The 23,983-nt window shown below is 37.6% G+C and overlaps 1 protein-coding gene across 4 annotated transcripts in view; it reads left to right on the top strand.

Annotated features, from left to right (window-relative positions):
• The first annotated feature begins 6,733 nt into the window (after nt 1–6,733).
• Nucleotides 6,734–23,983, top strand: part of BEGAIN (brain enriched guanylate kinase associated) — a 161,151-nt gene continuing 143,901 nt past the window's right edge. For 2 of the 4 annotated variants that reach the window (XM_018082902.2, XM_018082899.2), the window contains exons 1-2: nt 6,734–6,771; nt 9,717–9,846. In XM_018082902.2, coding sequence (XP_017938391.1) covers nt 9,796–9,846 — 51 coding nt within the window. In that variant the 5' untranslated portion in view covers nt 6,734–6,771; nt 9,717–9,795. The remainder of the gene's footprint in view (nt 6,772–9,716; nt 9,847–23,983) is intronic. The other 2 variants (XM_018082900.2, XM_018082903.2) reach the window with 2 other exon arrangements.

Here is a 23,983-nt window from a genome sequence, read left to right as displayed (position 1 = left end):
TGAGTATTTAAACCATAGCACATTTTATAAGACAGAGAAGTTATTAATATGGGCCGATTTACATGATAGATGGCATAAACAGGTGAAAATGTATTTTCCCAGTAAGAATTACCTTAAGAATGCTGATCCTGTGCTGTTGCCATTTGACTAGTGAGGAATTATGGTGTTCTTTGTTGGCAGAAACTGTCCATCAGTCCCTCGAAGAGAAACACTACATTTCAGCAAAGAAAACAGTCCACATTATTACCACCCTGCAACTGCCATACTATATGGTAGAATGGGATGTTATGTCTCATTAGCAGTATGCTAATGACACCTGCCTTGAAACACAATTTTCAGTTTTCAGAGTTGAAGGATATTCTTGGGTTCTGGACGAGGTTAGGGTTACATGGGGGCAAGTTAGAAATATCTATTTGCCTTCATATTCCCAAACAAAGCAAGTTGTTCAAAGTGAGGCTCTAAAACAACAGCCTTATTATGTCATGGGATGAAACATGCACCCTAAAGCAACCAATATTTCCTCAGCATTCGAGCAAGAAAAATTATTTTGGAACTAGTCAATCAACGCCTTCATAAAAAGAAGTGACAATATTATATCTAAATCATGAGAAATCTTTCTTACCTGTAATGCCTTATAATACTCTATACTATTTACTATTTCGTTTCTATTCCTACTTTTGCTAAAGATTAAGAAAGACCAGTTAGAAAAACTGTACAACGGTGGTTCTAAGAAGTTACTCTCATTCTCTTCTCTAGAAACAAGACAGGCTTTGAAAAGCCTGTTTTCTTACATTAGCTAGCATGATATAGGGCCATAGTTGCCTCTTTGCTACCTTGAAGGGTCTGAAAAAGAGACTCATTTCCGAGCGAGTCAAATTTAACAATGTACAGCAAATATACTTAGCAAAAAGCTGTCTAAATAGAGCTTAACAGACATATGGGTTTTCGCAAATCATTTTGGCATCTGGAGTCTGATTTTTCTGTTTTGCCTTCCCTACATCTTCTTGGAGCAATTGTAGGAGAAATAACTAGAGAAGCAACATTGGCAACATACTGGAAAAATGATGATTACAGATGGTATAAAGAATACTATCCTGTTGAAAATATATAAAGACTCAGAGCAACAGCTGAAAAGAATGAGATACAAAAATACCTCATGAATTCCAAAAGCATTCTAGCTTAGCAGCTTAGTTACAGAGTTAAAAAAATACACATTAATTTTAAAGGTAGAGACTGTAACAGGTCATGTTCTTAGCAGTGCTGACCCAAGGTTAAGTATTTTCTGCTCCAAACTATATTGAAGTCAATACCTTCAGCAGGGTGGTATTATATTCCCTACTTTTAATAATGTTCTTAGCTTGACACCATCAAATTCTTATACTTTTCTTTAGACAAAAATAAAGTTTGTATTCCTCAAAAGTCATTATATATGACATTGGCATTGCCTTCTTTTTTTTTCCCTTTTTTTTTTTTTAATAATAGAATAGGAGAGGTTTACTGGAACACAAAGGGTATCCTACAAGTGTCCAGAATTTCAATCTCCCAGCAAAAGAGTGGACTCTTCACAAACACTCTCATTAACAACATTAATTTTCTGTGTATGCCATGGTTTCCATAGACGTGTTTAGATGATGACACAGATCTGAAATGAATGAAGACTGTGGGAATCTGTGCGTAGGTGTGCAATAGCCAGGCTGCTGAAAGTTGAGCGTGACTGATGTGCAGATAGCAGGCTATGTGTGGAGAATGATAAATGTGGTGGGAGAAAAGATTAGTGCACACACGAAGGGGAACTTGCTTTCTATTGCCTGAATTTGCAGCAAACCCCTCTTGCAAGGTTATCCTCTCTCTTCTCTCCCCATATTTGATTACACTTGACAGTGATAAGTACTGCAGCCAGATGAGACACACTGTTTTTGCTGAACAATCCCAGAGGACTTAGAAGGCTGAATAACCCCCCAGACAAGTTGCAACTTAGGTCTTCAGGATACTAGCTGGGCATTTTTTTTTTCTTCAGAAATGCAGGTTCAGAGCGGTTGAGGTTATTTGTAGACTGAGGTTGAACTCAGCAAATATCCCGATCTTCAATTTTAAGGGATAACTTTATGTTTGTCCAGAAGTCCTGCTGCACCAATACAAAGCATTTGCAGGACCAATCCTTCCTAAGTCTTCTGTTATTAACAAGCCACTCCAGTCACCAACAGTGTCTGACTTTCCCCAGGGGTGGCCATAGACAGACGCTACAGAACAAACACACGGCTCTAGCAGTCAACAACCCTGCCCCACCAGTACCTGGGAAGCCCCTGTGACTCTTTACCTCTGGGAGCCCCCAGCTCTGACTGCACCCTGACAATATTCCTCTGTAGATTTTGAGTCAGCAAAGGATCATCAATGCCCCCTTTCTCTCTCCCTCCCTGTTAAGGTCTGAGGGCTGTGAAATTTTGCACAACTGTCATTGGACTGCCAAGGAAGGATTCTGATGCCCATTCTCAAGCCCCTTCAGTTATTTTGCATCTTAGCATTAGAAAATACTTCCCATAGACAAGGACTGAGTAAGCTTTTTTCTCCAAATTCCCTGCTTATATCATTCCGTGAAGGGAGTATAAACTAGACAAATAAAAGATCTTGAATTAACCATAATGGCTGGTCACTTTAATGAAAAACCCTATATTCAAAGACAAGTGGTCATTCCATTTTACTGTGTTTGTGGCATTCTTCCTATGGCATAGCAGTGAAAAATTTTTAAAGGGCACATTTCCAAGCTCTCAACATGGGAAGCAAACAAAATGCCTGGACAGCACAACGCAGGCTCCTTTTAAAACCATAAGATACCATTCAGACACAGTATCCATATTCTTACTGCAGCCTTGCTCTTAGCAATAACTTGATTGGAAGAAAGCAAATGAAAAAGGGGAGTTTTTAATTTTTCCCATTAAAGCATAAATTACTTTCCAAATCAAGATACACGTATATGTATCTGCATTTATATATGTGTGTTTATACACTTATAGCAGAGGGTAGGTTTGAATTAGATATTGGGAGGAAATTCTTTACTATGAGGTTGGTGAGAAACTGGAATAGGTTACCAGAGAGGCTGTGGATGTCGCATCCCTGCAAGTGTCCAAGGCCAGTTTGGATGGCACTCTGAGCAACTTGGTCTAGTAGAAGGTGTACCTGCCTATCACAGGGGAGTTGGAAATAGTTGATCTTTAAGGTCCTTTCCAACCCAATGCATTCTGGGATTCTGTGGAATTTAGTAGAAATTCCAAATTTTCAAGAATTTATCACATTCTATAACAATATTTTCCAGTGAAAACTACTGTCTTTTTTTGAGTTATGTTTTATTTTGTGTTGGGCAGTTTTCCAGTTTCTAACTTTGGTTATTCTATATCTAGATTTGAGGTGATGAGAGTATTTATAACAAGAATTTAAAACACGATGTTGAAAGAAGGTGACACTGAAAGAAGATAACAAAAGTAGACACTAAACTTTCCAAAGCTTCTATTATCATTAAAGTATTGTGACTGTTTTCACATGTTTTTCCCGAGATCAATATAGATGCACTCTTCATAAACACTTAGAAAACACTTGAAGTTGCCCAACAGTATTTCTATGGAAATCTCTGCTATTCATTCAAGTTGAGCTGGAATGTATTGAAAGATTTAATCCTTTTTCTGTTTGATGCAATAAAAATGTTGTCCATATAAAGTTACCAACAAGCTAAGTTATACAATCAATGACCAACTGAACACTGGTATCAGTCTTGCCCTAGACTTTTGCTTTTGCCTATCACTTTTAAAAATATCTGCTTCACTGCATTTTTTCACTCACCATTCTGAGACCTGTGCCCCTCACACTGGATGAGTTTTAAAATATTCAGTTCAAATCCCATAAAAGGGCAAGACCAAAGATTCCAGTCACATTACTACTGAAATGCAAATCTGAGCCTTGACTGTGCTTTCTTTTCTTTTCCTACAGCTGCTGGGGTTATTGTTAGCAATAATTTTACTGAGAAAAGAGGAAGGTGGAAAAAAAAAAAGAAAAAAATTAAAAAGAGAAAGAATGAGTGGTTAAATAGCAGTGTTCTGTAAGATATACTTAGAATCAATCATGTTTCTCAGCCAGGCTAGTGATCATAAATCATGTATCGTTCTCCAAGCTCAGTGGTTGTGCCAGCCGTTCATTCTGAGAAGCTTCAGGTGCCCTATACAGGACTTCACAATAGGATTATGGATTAAGGAGAAAGCTCTGCTCAAAGAGGGACAGGAATTGAAAGAAGACTTGTTTGGTACAGCACAGCAGAGAGTGCAAAAGGAGAAACAAGCCAAGAAGATAGAGAAATTGAAAAGGAGGTAGGGAAAAAAGTTATTTGTAGTTCATGACAGAAGTTTTGTTCAATGAAGAGCTCCTCTGCCTTGCCCTACTTTCATTTGGAAACCGGAACAGGGATTCCATTGGGCTAAGTTGGAGCTGACCACTAACACCCGGAAAAACATTTTTAAACTTGCAAGATCCAAAGGAAAAAGAGGTATGCACAAAGGGTTGACCAACATTCTGGCTCTTTGATCTCCCAGTTGAAGGTATGTCAGTGGCTAAAGCAAAGTCTGCAAATGAAGTAATTTCCTTTCCTCTCATGTCAAGTCACAATGGAAAAAATGACACTTTTCAAAAGAAATGCAATGGTCTTTCTCCCTTTCCCATACATGGAGGTCTTGGCATATAATGACTACCTATTTGCATTTGGCTTGAACTCACCAGTCTGCTTCTCAGATATAAAGGAGCTTGAGGAGAAGAATTTGCTAGTCAAAAGATCTTATTTTGGAAAAACTAGTTACAGAGCCATGCAGCAGTCTTGCTGCTTTGAAAAAAAAACCTAAACCAAAAAACAAACCAACCAACCAACCAAACTACCACCACCCACCACCACCTTCCCCCCCACACACAATCCCCCAAAAAATCACAGAGCCAAACAGAATAAAGAGCAGCCATTTTCCATATCATAGTTAAAGCAAATGGGAACACAAGTAGGGATGCAGTTACAAGATCCTATGGTTACAGGAGTCATTCTACTCATGAAGACACCAGCAGTCATGAGCTACAAATCTCTGCTCAATGTCTGTACCTTGCAGCTGTTAGAAACAATGAGTGCTGGATTCCAGAACTTTCTTCTCAGTTTTGAGTTCAGTGTCAGTCCAGAGGCATTAATCATGGTCTTTCAAGAAGCAAGGTCTGTTTTTTGTTCTAGTGGAAGGAAGGTGCTGCTGTTAAGTTTGCCCCTGGGATGCTGTGAAGATCTGCCTCCTTGAACAGCCAAGTTCTTGCACATTGTTCAATGATCAAAACTTGGTGGGAATAAACCCAAATCTCCTGACAGCTGTAAGAGGAAGCTCCTGAGCAAGCCGACTCTGACTGGGATGCAGATAGGAACTCAAGAGCAGAAGTGCAATAATTTACTGTAATCAGTTCTCCTTCCCTATCCTCTGACACCTCTTTTTTTTCCAAGTCAAGGCATACGGGTGTGGCTGCCACTGGCCATCTCCCACCTCAGGCTGGCAAAGTAATGATGCAGAGCATGAGTGATAGCACAGTTCACCTGTTCCCACATTAGAGATGAAAGATCCAGTCTTTTGGGCAAACCAAATCAGGATAAGCCAAAACATGACTACTTAGAGTAATTTCCAATTGACAAACAGATCAGAGGTCTCTCTCTATCTGAAAGCACTCTTGAGCAAAAGACAAAATTGAATGTTTCAAAATGCAGGGTTAAATTTACATATGCAGTGCAGTGCTGCAGATATCATTCACTATTGGGCCATCATGTACATATTTGTGGTGGGCTTTCCACAGGCAGACTTCCAACAAAAAGAGTTAAATACTTAAAATGGTGACATCGTTAAAACTCCAAAATTGTGTATGGTTCTATATATTAAATATACAGATACATATGGATCATTTTATAACCATAATTACATATCTTTATAATTGCAATGTTTTGACATCACTAAAACTCCAATACTGTGTGTGGTTTTATACAGTAAATATATAGATATATGTGGATCATTTTATAACCATAATTGCATGTCTTTATATCTGCAATGGTTTGTGTACACACAAAAAATGTGATGTCCAATACTTTTTCTCACAGAATATGAAAGGCAAAACAAAATACAACATTTTTCACATTTGTGTGATCCCTTGGGTGTGGTTCCTACACTCTTTGCTCAGGGTTGGAGCTCTAGACATAACATACAAACACCAGAGCATAGGATAGTAGCAGGTACTGTAGATTGAGTGTAATCAAAGCCTTGTCCCCTCTTAAGAGAATCCAGTGGGTATTCCAATTTGAAAGATTTTGGCTTTACCCAGTTTTCTGCTTATATTCATAAACAATACTGACTCAATCACTTTCAGTCTCAAGTGAACATGACTAACTAGTAATTTCCTGCATTTGTGACATGCCATGATCTTCCTTGATGCTGTTAAAGTTTGTGACTACACGGAAAAGCAGTGGCAAGTTGATAGGGAATGACCCTTGATAAGTTATTCTGAAATTGCTTGACTTTGCTCTGCAAGTTTAGTCTCTCATAGCAACATGGACAGCATATCATTTTATGCTGGCTTCATTAAAAGAAAACGATTCCATCTTTCAGTTAAAAAAAAAGAAAAGCTGTAACTGTTGAAGCAGCATGCACCTAATAAGCTACTTCTAAATCTGGCTCCATCATTTCAGTCTGTGGACTAGCAGAACAGAGCTTGCAGAATCCTCCTCAAGTAAGTATTGCCTTCTCTTAACAGCATGTTTGTTTTTTTCATTTAAAATGTATACCTGGTAGTAAAGAAGTCTTCAGCACTGAATTAGTGGTGCTGCAATATGACAGCTCTATGCCTGCTTTAAACATGAATTAAAATGCTCTGTTGTTTCATTTGGCAGACATTACTGTCTTTAAAAGGAGTTAATACATTAAGGTACAAGACAGAAAATTATATGGATGAAGCTTCCAAAAGCTGCAGTGCTGAAAAGCTAATGAAATGATTTATAATTGACTGTCATTATAGGTTTTTTTTAAATGAGTTATGTATCTTTCATTTGCATAATGCACATCATGGAACATGTCTATTTGATCTCATCAGAACTGGAATATGTATTCTGAATATGCTACTGGCCATTAAGTATGAAATTAGCAAAATAATTTATATCTTCAAGAAAGGAAAAATTCAGATAGTGGTATTAATATTAATAAAGCTAATATGTACACTTTAAGCCTACCTCATGTTTGTATTAAATGATGAAGTAAAATATATGTAGTGGATGACTTTGCCTAATTGTACAAAGTATTAGTCAAACATTGCTAAACACGACATAGATGAAATAATTGTTTGTGAGAAAAATAACATGAATGCACAACATTTTCCAAAACAAACACCACATACTGTAGCACGCTTCTGCAAGAGTATTTAAACAGCTCTGTTGGACATGTCTCTTTAATATATTAAAATTAGGTGGGACTATGGGTGTGGAAGGAAAAATAAATAACAATATTTTTCTTCATGCTGAAATTGCAATTGTAATAGAAAGGAGTTAGGAACAGGCAATGCACAGGGTTCCCTTTGCATTTGGTATGCAAACACACACATAACCAAATGCAAACAAACATTTTTTTTTCTCGTTTAGTCGTAGCTGCTTAGCATCTATTCCCGTGACATGCAACTCATTGCAAACATGCAGGTTTGCAGGACTCAGCAGAACTGTATTGTAGCTGTGCCTGAGACATTACAGCTCCAGTACTAATACCCAGGAAACATTTAGCACAAACATATCCTATACCTCCAAAAACATTATTTATCATATTTTTATGTGGGGAAAAATATTTTGTAAAAAAAAAAATCAAACTGTTTAGTTAACTTCCACAGAAAACTACATAAATACTTCCCTCCTGCTCAATTTATCCACCCCACAGAAACCCATGACAACAGCAGTCAAAAAATTACCATGTATTCCTTTCAGTTATTTTCAAATTACCCATAACAATAAATTTTAAAACATACTGCCAACCCAACTAATTTATATGCAGGCAAGCTTTTTTTAAGCAAACTTTTCCAGGACATATTGAAGCATGGAACTGGAACAAGCATTTCTTTATTTACTGTGTAATAGAAATAGAAAGTTTTTGGCAGATTATACATGTGGAGAGATAAAGAATGGAAACAGAGAAAACAAAATTACCATTTTTACAGTTGTGGTGAACAATAACATATCCTTTTGCAAGCAACATTAAGCTTCCCAAGGGCCAGCTCTGAAGAGCCTAATAAATTAGAAGCCAGTAAAGGAGAGATTTAGGCTGACATCCCACAGCCCTTCCCAAAATCTCAGGAAAACACAGTATAGTTATAACAAGATCCATAAATAGTAAAATTTATGGTACCATCCCTACAAGACAAAAGGAGACATCAGTGAGTAGTAATCACACTAACATGCTTAGATCATTTCCACAGCTATTTCTATTTATCAACTAGAGGAGGCAATCACTGGTAACTATTTCTGAGGCAGACTGCTAGGGTGAGAAAGAGGAAGAGAACTGCATTTGGGAGGCCTTCAAGGGGAAATGGAGACTTCGTGATTAAGGAGATAGCATTGCCTAGGTGAAAAAGCTCACCTGTTCCTTAAACCTCGTGATTTCCTGATCTTGCAAAAGAATTATCTGATGAAATCCCACAAACCTACTACAGGTCAATCGTTCTTATGAAAGTCAAAGTATCTAGGGATTTGATCTGTTACAAAGAACTGTGAATTTTTGTATTATGCTCTTGAACAACTTAGTCTAAGACATAATTCACTAATTTGAATAAACTCACTGGACACGGAGGAAAAAAAAAAGAGAGAATATTATAGCAACATCTTATTCCTTTGTGGTTTATACATTTATCAAAGATTCACCTTCCAGTCTTACACTTTCTTCTATGTTTAACATTTAATTAGCAGAATTACATATTCCTGCAGATATAAAAAGAGATGACAAGAAAAACAGTACTGTACTGAAAGATCTCTTCAATACTCTTGGAAGCATCAATGGGAAGGTCTTTGGGTAGCTTTAATTCACCAGTAAGGTGGTATCACAACAGAAAGGGACAGTATATGGCTCCAGAGACAGCAAGGCCTTGCAGACTGTGGCATCCAGCATCAATTTAGGAATGGATTAAAGTAAAATAAACTGGTATATAAAATACCATTAATTTTAAAATATAGTTTAATTAATGGGTGGGAAATATTTTCATTCTCCCTGAAGAAAAAGGAAGTGTATTTTTATTCCATGAGAAACTAATTCCATTCTTCCACTCACTTTTCCTCTCTACTGTCTTAAATTTCCTTATATTTTTTCATCCTCTTTTTAGTAATAATAATAATAATAATAATAATAGGGGTGGTAAATAAGAAGAGAAAAGGGAGAGGAAAATGGCATAACAAATTTGGAAAGCCACATAACACATTCTACCTCAAAGAAGGACAGGTTTAAAGACTAGACTCAAAGGATTTGACACTTCCCTAAAAATACAGATTTTCAAGGAGTAGTGGAAGAAACTAAGACTCTTCATCTGTGTATTCTCAGAAGGATCAATTATTTTACTGTCTTTTCACCAAACAACTACAAAGTGAACTGGAGACAGAGAATCAAATGTTAGTGTAATGCAGATGACCTACAGCTCTACCCATCCTACAGCACGGCTACAAAAACGGTACAGCGTGTGAAGAAGAGCTCATGGAGCAGCTGGCTAAAGCAGAAACTGAGCAAGAAAAAGATGATGTTGGCAGAGGATAGGAAGCATTTTGAGGACTCATTCACAGTACAGGTACGCAGCCGCGGTTGGTCACTAAACACAAATCTGATAAAGAAACTGTTATTCACAAATGCTATTACCTTCTGTTAGCTAGGAAGCTCTATCTTTCTCGAATGGGGACAAAAATTTCTCAGGCAGGTGACATCACAAGCTTTTAGTGCTAAGAACTTCCAACATGGAGAAAAAACTATGGTGTATATGCTTTGAAGCTTGGTCTAACTTTGCAGCTTCATTTCTCTGGCTTTTCTCAGCAAGAGTAAAATTTCTCTTCATGGGAGAATGAAAGGGAAAAAGTCCCTTGGTAATTAAGGGTAACCAAATCTCATTATCTAATGTTACAAGTGCCTGTAATATTTCTTTGAAATACTTTAAAAATATAGACAGCAACATGTGGCCAGAGTGCAATTTTCTATTGGTAGGGAGCTGACAACACAACAGCCAACAGATTACAACTCTTACTAATTTGGCTGCTTGCACAGTAATGGAAGGTCCTCTGACAATATGGTACTGAATGCAGTTAGGACCTGTGTCAAATGGACTGTTGAACTGCTTTAAAAGAAATTTAAAATTGGTATATAAAACCACTTTGTGCTCACATTTTTCTCTTCCTTAATTTTTAATTTATTTTTAAAGCTATAAATATAGCTTGCATTTTAATTGAGTGGCTGTCTCTAATTTTACTGCAGCTGTAGCACTTGTCAGAGAACAATAGCTCTGTTTTCAGGGTGCTGAAGGATTCATAGTAAAAAATGTTTTTAATGCTCCACACTTCTTACAGGCCTATCACAGCTCTGTCTAGTATACAGTTGTAAATTAAATGAATCAGACTTATTACTGTTGACTAGAAAGATGACACAGCAGTTTGTTGCATTGTGTTTGGTCACTCTGTAGTTGTAAAAACAGATAAATGTTTTCCTCATCATTTTGGAAAAGTAAATTAATGAGAATTTAGAGGAATTTAAATGCAAAGTAGGATGCACTGCCCGCTATGCAGATTCCTGCATTGAAGCACGAGTTTCTTAAATGTCTTTGGTCTGTAAGACACCACAGTACCTTTCCACCTCTTTTCATGCTAATAAAACCTGTCATTTGTTAAGAATCCAGACTGATTTAATAGTGACAGGACAGGCTCAACGTTTGATTTGTCATTACATGATACAGAACTACCAACAACTGAGAAAGGAAGAACTCATTTTAAGCTTTTAACTTGTTCCCATTAGCAGTCACACGTTAAAATAAAAGAACTGAACTTTCATTCTACTGGTCCTGAAGACAGCTGGATCCTACAGAGTTAGAGCAAATGTCTGCTGACATTTTCCTTAGGACTGAAACCTTTCAAGTGGAATCTGGTGAGGCAAAATGAATACAGACAACACTGACTGAATCTCTGCTCCATTAGAAATTGTTTGTTCTGAAAGGAAACAAAAATGGTGGATGTAATATTTAGCATCCTAGAAATAGAAATTATTCCTATTAATTTGGAAATGTGATAGAGTTTCTGGAGAATAACTAGAACAATGCTGAGAAGAATTTAAGCTAACACTGTCTTGCTGATGACACTGGACTAGACAACCTTGTATGAAAAGCAAATTTGTATTTTGCAACCATTACAGAAAAAAAAGTGTAACCATCTGCTAAAAGAAACACAGAGGGGAACATCTGTATTATTTAAAGGGATATATTGAAGTGCAAAACTGAAAGGTGCCATAAAACACTTCAAAATTAACTGTATTAAGTGTGAAGAGAAGTGGATAAGATGCGATAAAATTTTCATTAAAGGCAGGAGGGAAGAGTACATCTGAACAAGAATGGGCATTGGGAGAGTTGGGATATAGCTATTTTAAGAGTGGAGTTTCAGCTGAGGGACATACACATCTGTAGGGCAAACTGAGTACTTTGAAATGAATCACTATTCTTACAAATTCTAGAATCCAAAATCTTGGATTCTACTCACTGGCTATAAAAGGCTCTGGAATCAGATTAAATTGTAATTAAACTGTAAAAAACTGTAATTAAAATATACCTCAATATTGTTTAAAAATCAGATTTACTTTTTTTCATTAATAACTTAAAGCTTTCTTATGAATCTCAAAATGTGGAAAACCTTTATACTTGTTTGATTTTTCTAATGTAGATATCTGCTGAAGATATTATTGTTAATGTATCCAAAGGTATAATTTTAGATATGCAGAAACTTTGCACGTATCTTTAGTACTAAAAATGTTGAAAAATGTTGTCTGCTTTGTCCCAGAAATGATCATCTCTTCCAGATCTCTACACAAAGAAACTTCCAGTTGTCATAACAACATATTGCCACAAGTACAAGACAACTTGTACTTGCTTTTCATACAATTAGCAAAAGTTAAAATCTCCTGAAGATTAAAAACCAGGGATTTTATTTCAAAGGGAGGGTGGAATTAATATATAGATTTTTTTTTAAATTCCCACAGAATTCAACTTACAATTTAAAATCTTCAGACTGTAGAAAAATTCCATTACATCAAGTCATATTTGCAGGTAACTCCATTATGCTCCATTTTTATACAAAATACACAGGTTTCTAATAATGTCTTTGCAAAATGACACTCAGAGTATAAGTAAGCCTAAATTAACCTTTAGGAAAATCTTCATGTGTTTTCCTATGTAAAAAGTTTACTAGACAAATCCTGGAATGCTTCAGTCTTGTCAAATGAAATACTGAACCATCATGAAAGTCCCATTTAAGCTGTGATTTTATCAATCATTCTGTTATAAATGTTCCAAATTCAACAGTCAGTTTATCAGGAACAGATCAGTATTGTTCTGTTTACATTCTTATTTTAACACTAAAATAGAATAGAGCATCTTAGCCATTACTCCACACAAAATTGCAAACAGTATCCACTTGAGTCCCTAGAAATAGTTCACTTATGAGCAGGTCTTGACAGTATCTAGAGATGTCACCTTGATCAGGGTTGCATTATGCAGGATTGTGTACTAATGCATAGAAAAAGTCAGTCCTTTCCTAATTTGTTCAGTTAATGGTAGCTACAGAGAAAAGTTCAGGTGTTGATCAAAGGTCAGTGAACTAGGTAATGGCAGAACTGCCAACTTATTTACAGTAAAGTCTGTCACTTGGATCAGACAGTCTTCAGTTGATTTGCACAGACATACTGTATTATTCCAACAATTGTGCCAACAATTTCTAAAGTAGGGCAAAATTAATGTATAAGTTTTTCTCTTAAGCTTATTTTAAGGTTAATATGACTGGTTTAGAAGAAGTTAGAAATCTGGCAAGCGTCCACCTAGCAGAGGCATATTGTAGCAATAAATAACAGAAGAATTTGAGCTCTCTGAAGGTATTTATTCCAAGAGTACCGCCCAGACAACTGCAGCAAAATATTGCCATTCACAGACATACCTGCTTGCACTGGTACAAGAAATACCCTATATCAGCAATGTCTTCAAAAATATTTAAATATGTAAGGTAAAGTAACTTGAAGTCTTCAAAAATCAAGTCACTTAACATATGGAAAATAAATCATGAACATCAAATCATTACAAAAACGTTTAAAATATCAAACATTCAAATTTTTAAACATATTTTGTTTTAATATTCAGCTTCTCCCTTTATACCTGTGACTGGTGGAAATAATTTCTGAGATTCAGGTAGTCTCTAGAGAATATTTTGGTGAATTTATTTAAGAGAGAACACTGTATAGTTACTATTACAATAAACTTTGATAACATCTATTCCAACCAAGATGGAATTGGGAAAAGATTTATATCATTTAAGTAAGAAGAATTATTTTTCATTTTTCAGCTGTTGATAAGTTTTTTCTTAATAATTTAACATTTCTGTGTCATATGTCTAGAGTCACTAGGCAGAAACCATCTGAAGAAAGAACAGCTGCAGTACAAGCAGTATATGACACCCACAAGTACTATGTACCTTACCTGTGCTACCTATAACCTACAACCTGGCATTTTTCCTATTTATATACAAATGAAATATTTCAGAACAAATGGGCTCATTCCTGACAATAGAAGAGGATTTTATGATCCATTTTTGTTGACTGTACCAGTCTTCTGATTCATACCTTAAAATTTGCACAAATGCAATGGATGGTTGAATTTATGTTGGCAGTTTACATAGCTTTGTTCTTGTACAAATGAACCCAATCTCTCATGAATAAAAAAGCCATTCTCCAAATATGTACAAGTTATAACAGGTTCTGGCTCAACAATGAGGATTGCTCTGTTTCTGAGACAGGCATTATTAATAAAGTCCATTAAAACTGTAGAACTCACACTTTGCCAAGCTCTAATGGATCTGGAAGGCAGAAGACCTAAGACACATTAGCATAGACCCAATGTATTTGTGAATCCTGTTTGCTTCAATGAGTAACCTTAAGTTTGTAAAAGTCTGTACATGGTGAAAAATCCCTATATTCTGGCTTTGCAAGAGCAGAGTAGTGCTCTATTGTTCCCTGATTGCATTGAAAAGGTCATGAAAATCTTTATGTTGACAATTGAAGGCATTTTCCAGCCCTTTAAGCTGTCAACATTCACATTCAAGTGAGAGAGGAATAAATTCATCTAAAACAAGACAGTGTGAACAGGATTTATGCTTTTTAATCCACATTATCTCTGTGATCAGGATAATGTTTGTAGCGTACAATGGAATGGCACAGTCCCATAGAAAATATGGAAGCATTTCAGGAAGTAATTCCAGTAAAAGGAATTGATTTCTGATGTGTTAAAAGGATCTTCATGTCCCCCTGTTATTTGCAAAATTAATGTACTTACTATGTTAATTTGAGAGATTTGCAACACTCCAGCAGCTTTTATGAACTATGATTTAAATGAGTGTTGGAATTACCAACGTGGAGACAATAAATTCTATTATGCAGTGGGTAAAGTGCCTTGTAATGAGGGACCTAAATGTCTGCTTCAAAAGTTCATGGAACTATATTTCAGCTCAAGCTGCTGTTGACCTGTGATCTATAGATGTTTCTTTTAAATGTGCTCTTTACTGACATTTTGCCCTCTTCTTTGCCACCTTTTTCTAATCCTCAATCCCTTCCAGGGGTCCTCCTCATGTCCCCCTGCCTCAGTGTTTAGGGGAGGTCACTCAATTTTCTGCTTGTGATTCTCTTCTCTTTTTTTTTCTCTACTTGCTGCCTGTCATCAGTCAGAAAGCCATCGTGGTGGCAATGGCAGTGATGTAAGCAGAGTCTGAATCCCACCAGACAAAAATGGTTGCATCACTTACTTTCATATTTATGCTAAAGTAAGGAGATACAAAAACAGCCAAAAAAACCCTTTTGAATTCCCTTCAATTCATTCTGTTGTCAGTTCCAGTGGCAGCATATCTTTGGGATGCTAGAAATATGCACACTGATTATAAAGTCAGATTATAGACTTTAACCTCACTTAAACAAGCACTTAGATTCCTGCATATAGAAACCAAAAATAGAAATTCTGCACTTCACAGGTCAGACTTGCCTGCCTATGAAGATAGTCAATAATGAGAAGAACTTCGCATACAAGGTATTGAAATAACCTGTCATTACTACTCCAAAGTCATTTACAATGCTGAAATATTGCAGCTTGCTTTGGACTCTAACCTTTAAAAATTACTTTAGAATGAAAATTATGGCAAGAACAAGCAGGTGGAAAGTGAGAATCATGTTTTCTTTGCTTTTCTGTGTCTAGCAGATTTGTCACTAACTTTTCTAATAGAATAGCAAACACTAGTAGTATTAGGACAATATAGCATGACCTTCTCTACTATTGGATTTTAAAAAGCCCTGAAACAGAACCACCCCAGACTTTACTTAGTGAGAATTGATCCACATCATGGTAGTTTGGTTTCCAGTTCAACAGACAGGAATATATCATATGTTGCTTTGGATCAATGAAAGCCCATGCTCATCCACTAAGCACTCAATGCCCTGGAAAATTTGCATGTCCTATAGATTCTGTTCATTAGTATGTCTAATTAAAATTATGAGAGTGTGCTATTGATCTAATTATGAAACATATATATAATTTGGGATTCATATGGGACAAAATGTGGTAGCTGCACTGTTACACCTTCCAAAGACATGCCTGTTGTCTTACAAGATAAAGAAGGATTTATGGAATCCCTTTCACTGACACCAGCTGACATACAGACACAAAAATAAATGGGGTCATTGTCAAAGGGCTCCATTTCCCCAGTTAAGCCAGAGGGTGCTGTGCCTGGAAGACCAGCCAAGCAAGAGAGGGCTGGCAGGGTGAATGAAGAAAGGGCATGCAGGGCATCCACCGCCGCTTGTGTACCAGAAGTAGGAGCTGATGCAGAGAGGAAACTCTCTGGAGATTTGACGATGAACAGTTACTCAAAACGCTGCAGCTCCAGTGAGGACAGCTTTGAGTTACAGGGTAGTGCAAGGTCAGAAGCTAAAAGCTTTGTTAAAAGCAAAAATAAGGATGAAGGCTATCGACCCCATCGATCAAAGCACTGGCAGAAAGGGGCTGAAAAAACTCACGGACTGGAACACTCTTCTCTGTATCCAGCAGAAGTGGGAAACACAAACCAAAAGCTCCAGAGGCAGAAGAAGACTCACAAGAAAAGCAGTTCCTCTGCATCTGACTTGAGCTTAGTGAGCCAAGGATCATCAAGTTCACTGTCTGTTGTGGAAGAAAAAATAGAAGCTAAACTCAAATTCTCTCAATTTATTAATGAAGTTACTTTCAGAGTGCTTGATCCCATGAGCCTGAGGGCATACCGAGCTGCTAAACAGAAAAATACCTTTCCGTCTGGTGTGAGAAGTCTAGATGATTTTCATATTAAGAGAAAGTCTCCTGAAACATGGAAAGAGAACATTCTAGATGGGAAAACCCATGAAGAAGTAGACTTAGAGACTCTGAGAAGTGATGACATCGTGGCTGGAGCACGAACACACAGATTAGAGAAATCATTGTCCCTGGATACAACTCCTTCTCTCAGGTCATTTGAAAATGGTGTCTCATGCAGAACAAGATCTGGCTTGCCTGTTGAAATTATGATTTCTAAAAGCAAAGATATGCCAGCCACAAAATCTGCATCTCTTCCTAGAAGTACAAGCATGGTGAGCTCTCTCTCAAATAATTTCTTTGGGTGGTATGTGACAAATACTTTTAGATTAGTGTGACTATTTTAAAAGTGTTTCTATCTTCCTGGGTGGGCTTTTACCATGTACACAAAGTTTTCTCCAGGGTGGGAACAAACATGGAGTATTTACTTTTAGTAGCTCAAGAAACCAGCTCTAGAAGGTATGGGAGGAATGGTCTTAGAAGATGACTTTACAAAATCCAACAAGAAAAGTATTTCTGCACCACAATGAAGTATATATATAACCAGGTCAGCTTGATATGAACCGTCAAGGCACGGTTGAAAAAGATGAAGAGAGCACTGGGAGAGGTTGCTCAGGTATTTAAGCTCACTAGTTTAGAACTTGCTCTGGTATCTTTACACTAAAGAAGAATGCTCTGTTAGTGTGTTTAAGTATTAGTGAGATCTCTGACATCCTGAAAATGTTGCTAATGTTTGTGTATCTGGAATTAATACGCAACAATTGATAATTTTTTTACTGATGTGCTGGGGAAAAAAACCACCAAAAAACCCACAAACAAATGAAAAAACCAAACCAAACAACTTAAGAACTGAAAAGAAAGAGAAAAAGGCTGAAATTTTTTTCCATGGTCTGGTAAAAAATATTTATGTTTTTAATTTTTTCTTATGAGATTCTTTGTTTGGTTGAGGAAAAGGCATTTATGCCTATGAAGCAGGGCAAAGGGAAATTGTTCTTTGGGAGCATGGCATGGTCAGAAACCCTGAACTGGCAAACCTTGAACTGATATATTATGTTACTATGTCTCCAGAGCAGTAGTTGCAATTGCACTAAAACAATAAAGGTCCAGGAACTATTGCTTAAGACTATACACATACACACAGATATTGCTACAATGGAAGCTGTAACAATTGCATCATTTAAGAAGTCTATTCAAATTTAAAAATAAAGGAAAAAGTTGTCTCATTTCACAGAGGATTGTAGCACGTAGGAGAACATCCCAATGTTGATTTCATTCAAACTTCTGCAACCCGAGCTTAGGATTTTATAGGATGTCCTTGGATGTTTTAATTGTCACCTATCAAAGATGTCTGGAGGGAGAAGAAGTGAAAGGTAATTGAACACAAAGAGAATTTGCACACTGTGTCATGTCACAGCTCCACAATGAGAGCTGTCCTGCAGCAGGGTCAGGAGGCTCCACTCTGAGCCCATGGCAGGATATGCTTTTTTCACACTTCAATTAGGCATCTGTCAGAGCACCTTTTCCAGTGGACTTGCTTATATGTACAGGATGAAACTTCCAACCGATTGAGTACTAACTGACTAAACACTGTAGAGTGCTCTGTAATTCCACTCTTTTAATGGAGGCATCAGTCTGCTCCAGTTCAAGCTTCAGCTTGTTCGAAAACTAGTCATTTAAATTAAACACAGGAGTTACCAAAAATTTTACCTCAACAAACAATGCCTCAGACTGCAGAGCTCAACATGAGAAAAAAAAGGAGTGGCAGGGCAAAATACAACAGCAAAACACAAGTTCATGTTTCCTACATGCAAAAACTTTGACTTCAATGCAATTTATTTAGTGCCTGTCCTCACTTGAAGCATGCTAGCAAGAAGCAAAAGGATAACTGTACATTCTTGGATGACTATTGTAAAGATATTTAAAAAGTATTTGGTTATATAATATTCATTTGAATACCCATATAGTTATTATTAATGTACAGGAGATAATCTCCAAGAGAAACAAATAGATCTGGTTACACTGACTTAACTATTGAAACCAGATAGCAGAGGTATAACAACACATATCCTGAAGAGCATGAAAGAACATACTTGAAAGTTTGAGGTTAAGAAAGCTGCCTAATAAAAGAAATGTGACTCAGAAGAGGAATGCTGTGACATTGCCTCCTGTCTGTTATGTTTTTTGAAGACCTCTGAGGTGTCCACAACTGCCTCTGTACTGCAGTTGATCCAGTCCAGACCCACTAAAGTGATTTTCAAGTTTTAGATTTCTGAGAACTGGTCAAAATGTTCAGGGACATTTCTACAGCAAGTATTTATTGTTTTGCAAACAGCTGCTACTGAAATGAAATCCCACAAAGAAACCACATAGAGTTATGCAGAGGAATTTCTGGAGAGCTATCAGGATTAAAAAAGATACTCATCTTATGACTGAAGTTAAAGGGAATTGTGATAGGTAGAAAGCAATTCCAAAATAGGATGGATATGACTTTACTGTGGTCTAAACATTTTAGTAACCTGACCAGCAGGATGAAATTATTTTTCATTTCTATGTATTGATCTAAATTTGGAGTCACTGGACAAACAAACAGGAAAGCAGAATGATTTAACTAGGTGAAAGCAAGCCTCCAAATTCAGACCAATGTAGTGGAGGGTGTACAGCTTGAGACTACATCATGCTTCCAGCCTGAAATAACACGACCAGTTCAGTAGTCTGAAAAGTACAGGAAATGTCTGAAAAGGGTTATACACAACGGAAAGTTTCTCAGAACTAGAAAGACATGCTTGTCAGAGTCTATCAAAGAACAGATCAATACAGGAAGAAATGTGGATGGGTCCAAAAAATACACATTTTTCTCAGACCCGGGGTATGTTTCACAGAAAGCCAAACATGAAAGAAGATTGGTCTGTGCATGTAAATACATATTTTATCTTAAGTTCTTGTGTTCCAAGTAACCAATGTCTCCAGGAGAGTTTTGGATACCACTACTACTGATCCAGGAAGAAAATATGTGTAAAAATTTAATTCCTAAATAAATAACAAGAGTCTGACTTCAGACCTGAGTAAGTCTGCAGTACCTTGAGGTTTGAGCCAATCCCAATATTACTTTTCAGTTGATTTTAGTCATACATGAATGAGGATCAACTTTCCAACTAGATCTCATATTTACTTACTTACTTTTACCTGCTTAAGGAACCATATGACACAGCATTAAACATTGACTTTTCTTGATCACAGGAAATCAATTTCTTTCTTAGAAGAGCTGTATCTTTCCATCTTACAAAGAAGCTATTAGTAGTACACATTCTGTGTGCAAGAGGTCTTAGAAACAATTATGGACCTTATCATTGCAACTATATGCATACATATCATAAGGAATTGTGCACTTGTCACCTAAGGCCATGACATTATCAGACAAAATAAATATCGTCAAGCCTGATCAATACAAATTACTTACTAAGCTCCAATATCCCCTGTGAGTTGCTAGAAATACAATGTTCCAATTCGGTGAAGAATCTGTCTTAAAAGACAAGTTTGGGTTGGTATAATGTCACTTCTACATTTTGGAAGTTAAGAGTTCACATACTATAAACTAAGCCTGAATCAGGCAGGTGGCGAGAGGACAGAAACTTGGCCTTGCTCCATAGGAAGTAGCCATGCTTATGGAGCCATAGAATCATAGAATGTTAAGGGTTGGAAAGGACTGTAAAGATCATCTGGTCCCAATCCCTCCTGCCATGGGCAGGGACATCTTCCACAAGGCCAGGTTGCTCAAGGTCTTACCCAGCTCAGCCTCGAATAGTGCCAGGGTTGGGGCATCCACAGCCTCCCTGGGCAACCTGTTCCAGTACCTCACCATGCTCACAGTGAAGAATTTCTTTCTAATAGCTAGCCTAAATTTCCTCTCTTTCAGTTTGTACCCATTGTTCCTTGCCTTATAACTACATTTCTGACAAGGAGTCTCTCTCCAGCTTCTCTGTAGGCCCCCTTCAGATACTGGAAGGTTGCTATGAAGTCTCCACACAACTTTCTCTTCTCAATGCTGAACAGCCCCAGCTTTCTCAGCCTGTCTTAATAGATGAGGTGCTCCAGTCCTCTTATCATCTTTGTGGCCCCCTCTGGGCTTGCTCCAACATGTCCATCTTCTTCTTATGTTTGGGACACCAGAACTGTAAGCAGTATTCCAGATGGGGTCTCACAAGGCCAAAGTTGAGAAGGAGAATCATCTCCCTTGACTTGTTGGCCACTCTCCTTTTGATGGAGCCCAGGATTTCATTGGTTTTCTGGGCTCCAAGCACACACTGATGGCTTATCTTGAGTTTTTCATCAACCATCACCCCAAGCCTTTCTCTGCAGGGCTGCTCTCAATCACTTTTCCACCCAATCTGTAGGTGTGTCTGGGGTTGCTGTGCCCAGGTGCAGGGCCTTGCACTTTGCTTTGTTGAATGTCATGTCTAAGAATAATTTAGCCAAACCTGCAAAGCTGCAACAGTGAAGTTAGAGCCAAGAGCAATTGCTTATTACCTGGACAGCATCATTGCATGAATACAAACTCTTTCTGAATGCAGAGTGATGTGTCTGTGTGACAACACATTAGGTGGACTTCTCAGCTTGGTTTGCCACTGGCTCCAGAGTTTCTTCTGTATTTAGCTGCTGAAATTACCAAGCCAGCCATATCCCTGCTTGTCTCACATCTCCACCTGTCCTCAATATCTCCAAAGAACTGCACTAACCTCATCACCAAGCTTAGGCTGATGCTTCAGCCCCCTATCAGGACAAGGCACCTGGAGAGTCACTGTGCAGTCATGCTCCCTCCTGTGTGATATAGTCTCAAGAGCCAAAACCTTGTAAGCAATTCTTTTCCCTCCTGTAGCCTCTAGTAAAACTATCAGAAAGCAAAATATTCGTTCTCACTCTGATTTTAATCAATGCTCTTAATGTAGTTTCTATAGCCCTTGAAACAGAAGGAGACAAATGCCTCTACAAAGGCTTGAATCCTTATAAAATGTAGATGAGTGAAGCACAAGCTAGAATAACACCCCTTTTCATTCCTCTCACAAGAAATTATCATTACAATAATTATTGTAAAGAAGAAATATGACCAGAGTAGACATTTATACAGGATATCGAGAAGATTCTAAGATTCCTGTATATATCTAGTCCGGGTAGGCTGTTTAATTCTTTGGAAAGCCTATAGGTAGCCTACTGAAGTACAGAGTCACAGACATCAACACAAACAAGGAAAGTGACACTAATTTCTGCTCTTTCTCCTACTTCTTATCCATGAGGATTCCTGCTGTTCACTACAAGTTCTCTTGCAAGACAAAGGCCTTAGCACGGGGATGGCTCTCTGAAGGTGCAGATGCATCTTGAGAAATTACAGCTTCACACACCTGATCTTCACAGGCATGAAGGGGTTCACTCCCCGTATGAGCCATACACTTAAGAGTTGAACTCAATGATCCTTGTGGGTCCCTTCCAACGCAGAATATGCTGTGAAATCTGTAAGAGTACAGTAGGACTGTCATGCAAAGGCTGTGGTAGAATCCCACAGTAGAAAGTGCAACCAGTCTTCCATTTCTAAATGGAAGTTTCTAGGGCAGTTTCTAGGTTCTCAGTTTCTAGGGCACCTGGATACTAACAGAATCTCACTGAAAGAGCAGACAAGATTTTTGTTGCTCTAGGTCAAAGCTCTTTTATACAAGAAGGTTTTCAATCCTCTCTCCACCCTTCCAGCCTGCCACCATGATGTAAAAATAGGTATTTGCTTTGTTCTTGGATGAATACCAAATCTTTAATTTCTATTTACAGTACAGTGATGTTTACAAGTAAGATTTGGGTTCAAACACATTATAATGGAAAGTGTATATTATTTCACTGACTCATGCATGCAATATGCTAAAAGAGAAATAGTAAGAGGTGGCACCAGAAGTGAAGGATAATGAAGTGCCCAGGTTAGTGATCAAGCCAGCAGCCAAATACAGGTCTGAAAAGCCTTCCAGTGTCCTATTTTCTGGTCTGTTCCTGCTCTTTCTGACAGGCAAGACAATGTAGAATTACCCTTAATAGCCTAAATAATGAAGATCTGATCCACAGCTGTGGTACCTCAAGGTGACCAGAAGAACGAAAAAAAAAAAGAACATCAGATGCTTCAGTTCTTTACCACTTGACATCCACATGACAGATCATATCATTAGGGCCTTATGTGTCTCATATGGCAATGGAAAATGCGACACAGCCACCTTTCCTAGCACCCTAGCACACTTTCTTGCCATGCTATTCCACATGACACTGCTTAGAAGTTTGTTCCTCTCTGCTTTGCAAATTGGAGGTGACCATTAAAGTAGAGAATAGATGATTTACCTCAAGTTTTTTTTCCAATAAACTTGATTAACTGGAGATAATGTTTACTTCTTTTTACCATTCAGAGGTATCAGGAAAATACAGCAATTTTAAGACTTACTAGCTTTAAACTCATTATCATGTGAAGTGAGCGCAGCCACTGAACTGCAGCAATATAAACGGTAACAAATTCACTCTGTTATTTTTCCTTCATGTGTAGATTCCTGAAAACAGTCTCTGTGTTAATACTGTATGAGAATCCCAGGTCATAACAACTAAATTGGGTGTGGAAAGCATTTCCTTGGTACTTCGAAGGATTTCTATTGAATCATTATTACCTCTCTCCTTCTGATACCAACACTGACTGTTTTTCTATACACTACTGTTATGAAATTATCACTCTGGGTGTAGTAGTAATGAGTAGTATTGCAAATGTATGCCAGTGTGTACACTTGGAGCTTACAGGATTGGTAAATTAGCTTTATAACACCTCATAGGTGTTAGGCAATCAAATACTCTAAGCAATAAAATCTGACAGCCAAATGAAATGATAGCACTTTCTGAGGTCATTCCATCTGAAATCAAAGACAACTCTCATTTTCCACCAATCAAGCTATCCCAAAAATCTTCCCCATCTCTGAGAGGACTTAGCCATGGTGGGTTTGAAGCACGTACCAGTAGCAGCCAAGCTGGGGCAAGATGTAGCTCAGCAAAGACTAACAGTCCAAGTATTTACCCAGCTTCACCAGTTACATATAATGCTGAATCCTCTCCTTTTTTTTTTGGTGACATTTATGGTACAGTCACAAGATATGGGAAACCATGCAGACCATGTGCAATTTAGTCTATAGTTAACACCTCTTGTCCCAATACTGTGGCATTGACTCCTTTTTCCACTGTTAAAAGGAGTGCAGCAGCCGTGTACTGTAGGAGAGATCAGCAGAATGTTTTTAGAGCAGCAGATGTGACATCGTTTTACAAGCAA

This window comes from Manacus vitellinus, unplaced genomic scaffold, assembly GCF_001715985.3.
Source record: "Manacus vitellinus isolate BGI_N305 unplaced genomic scaffold, ASM171598v3 scaffold_6_pilon, whole genome shotgun sequence".
NCBI lineage: Eukaryota > Metazoa > Chordata > Aves > Passeriformes > Pipridae > Manacus > Manacus vitellinus.
This window is presented reverse-complemented; position numbering and strand designations above follow the sequence as displayed.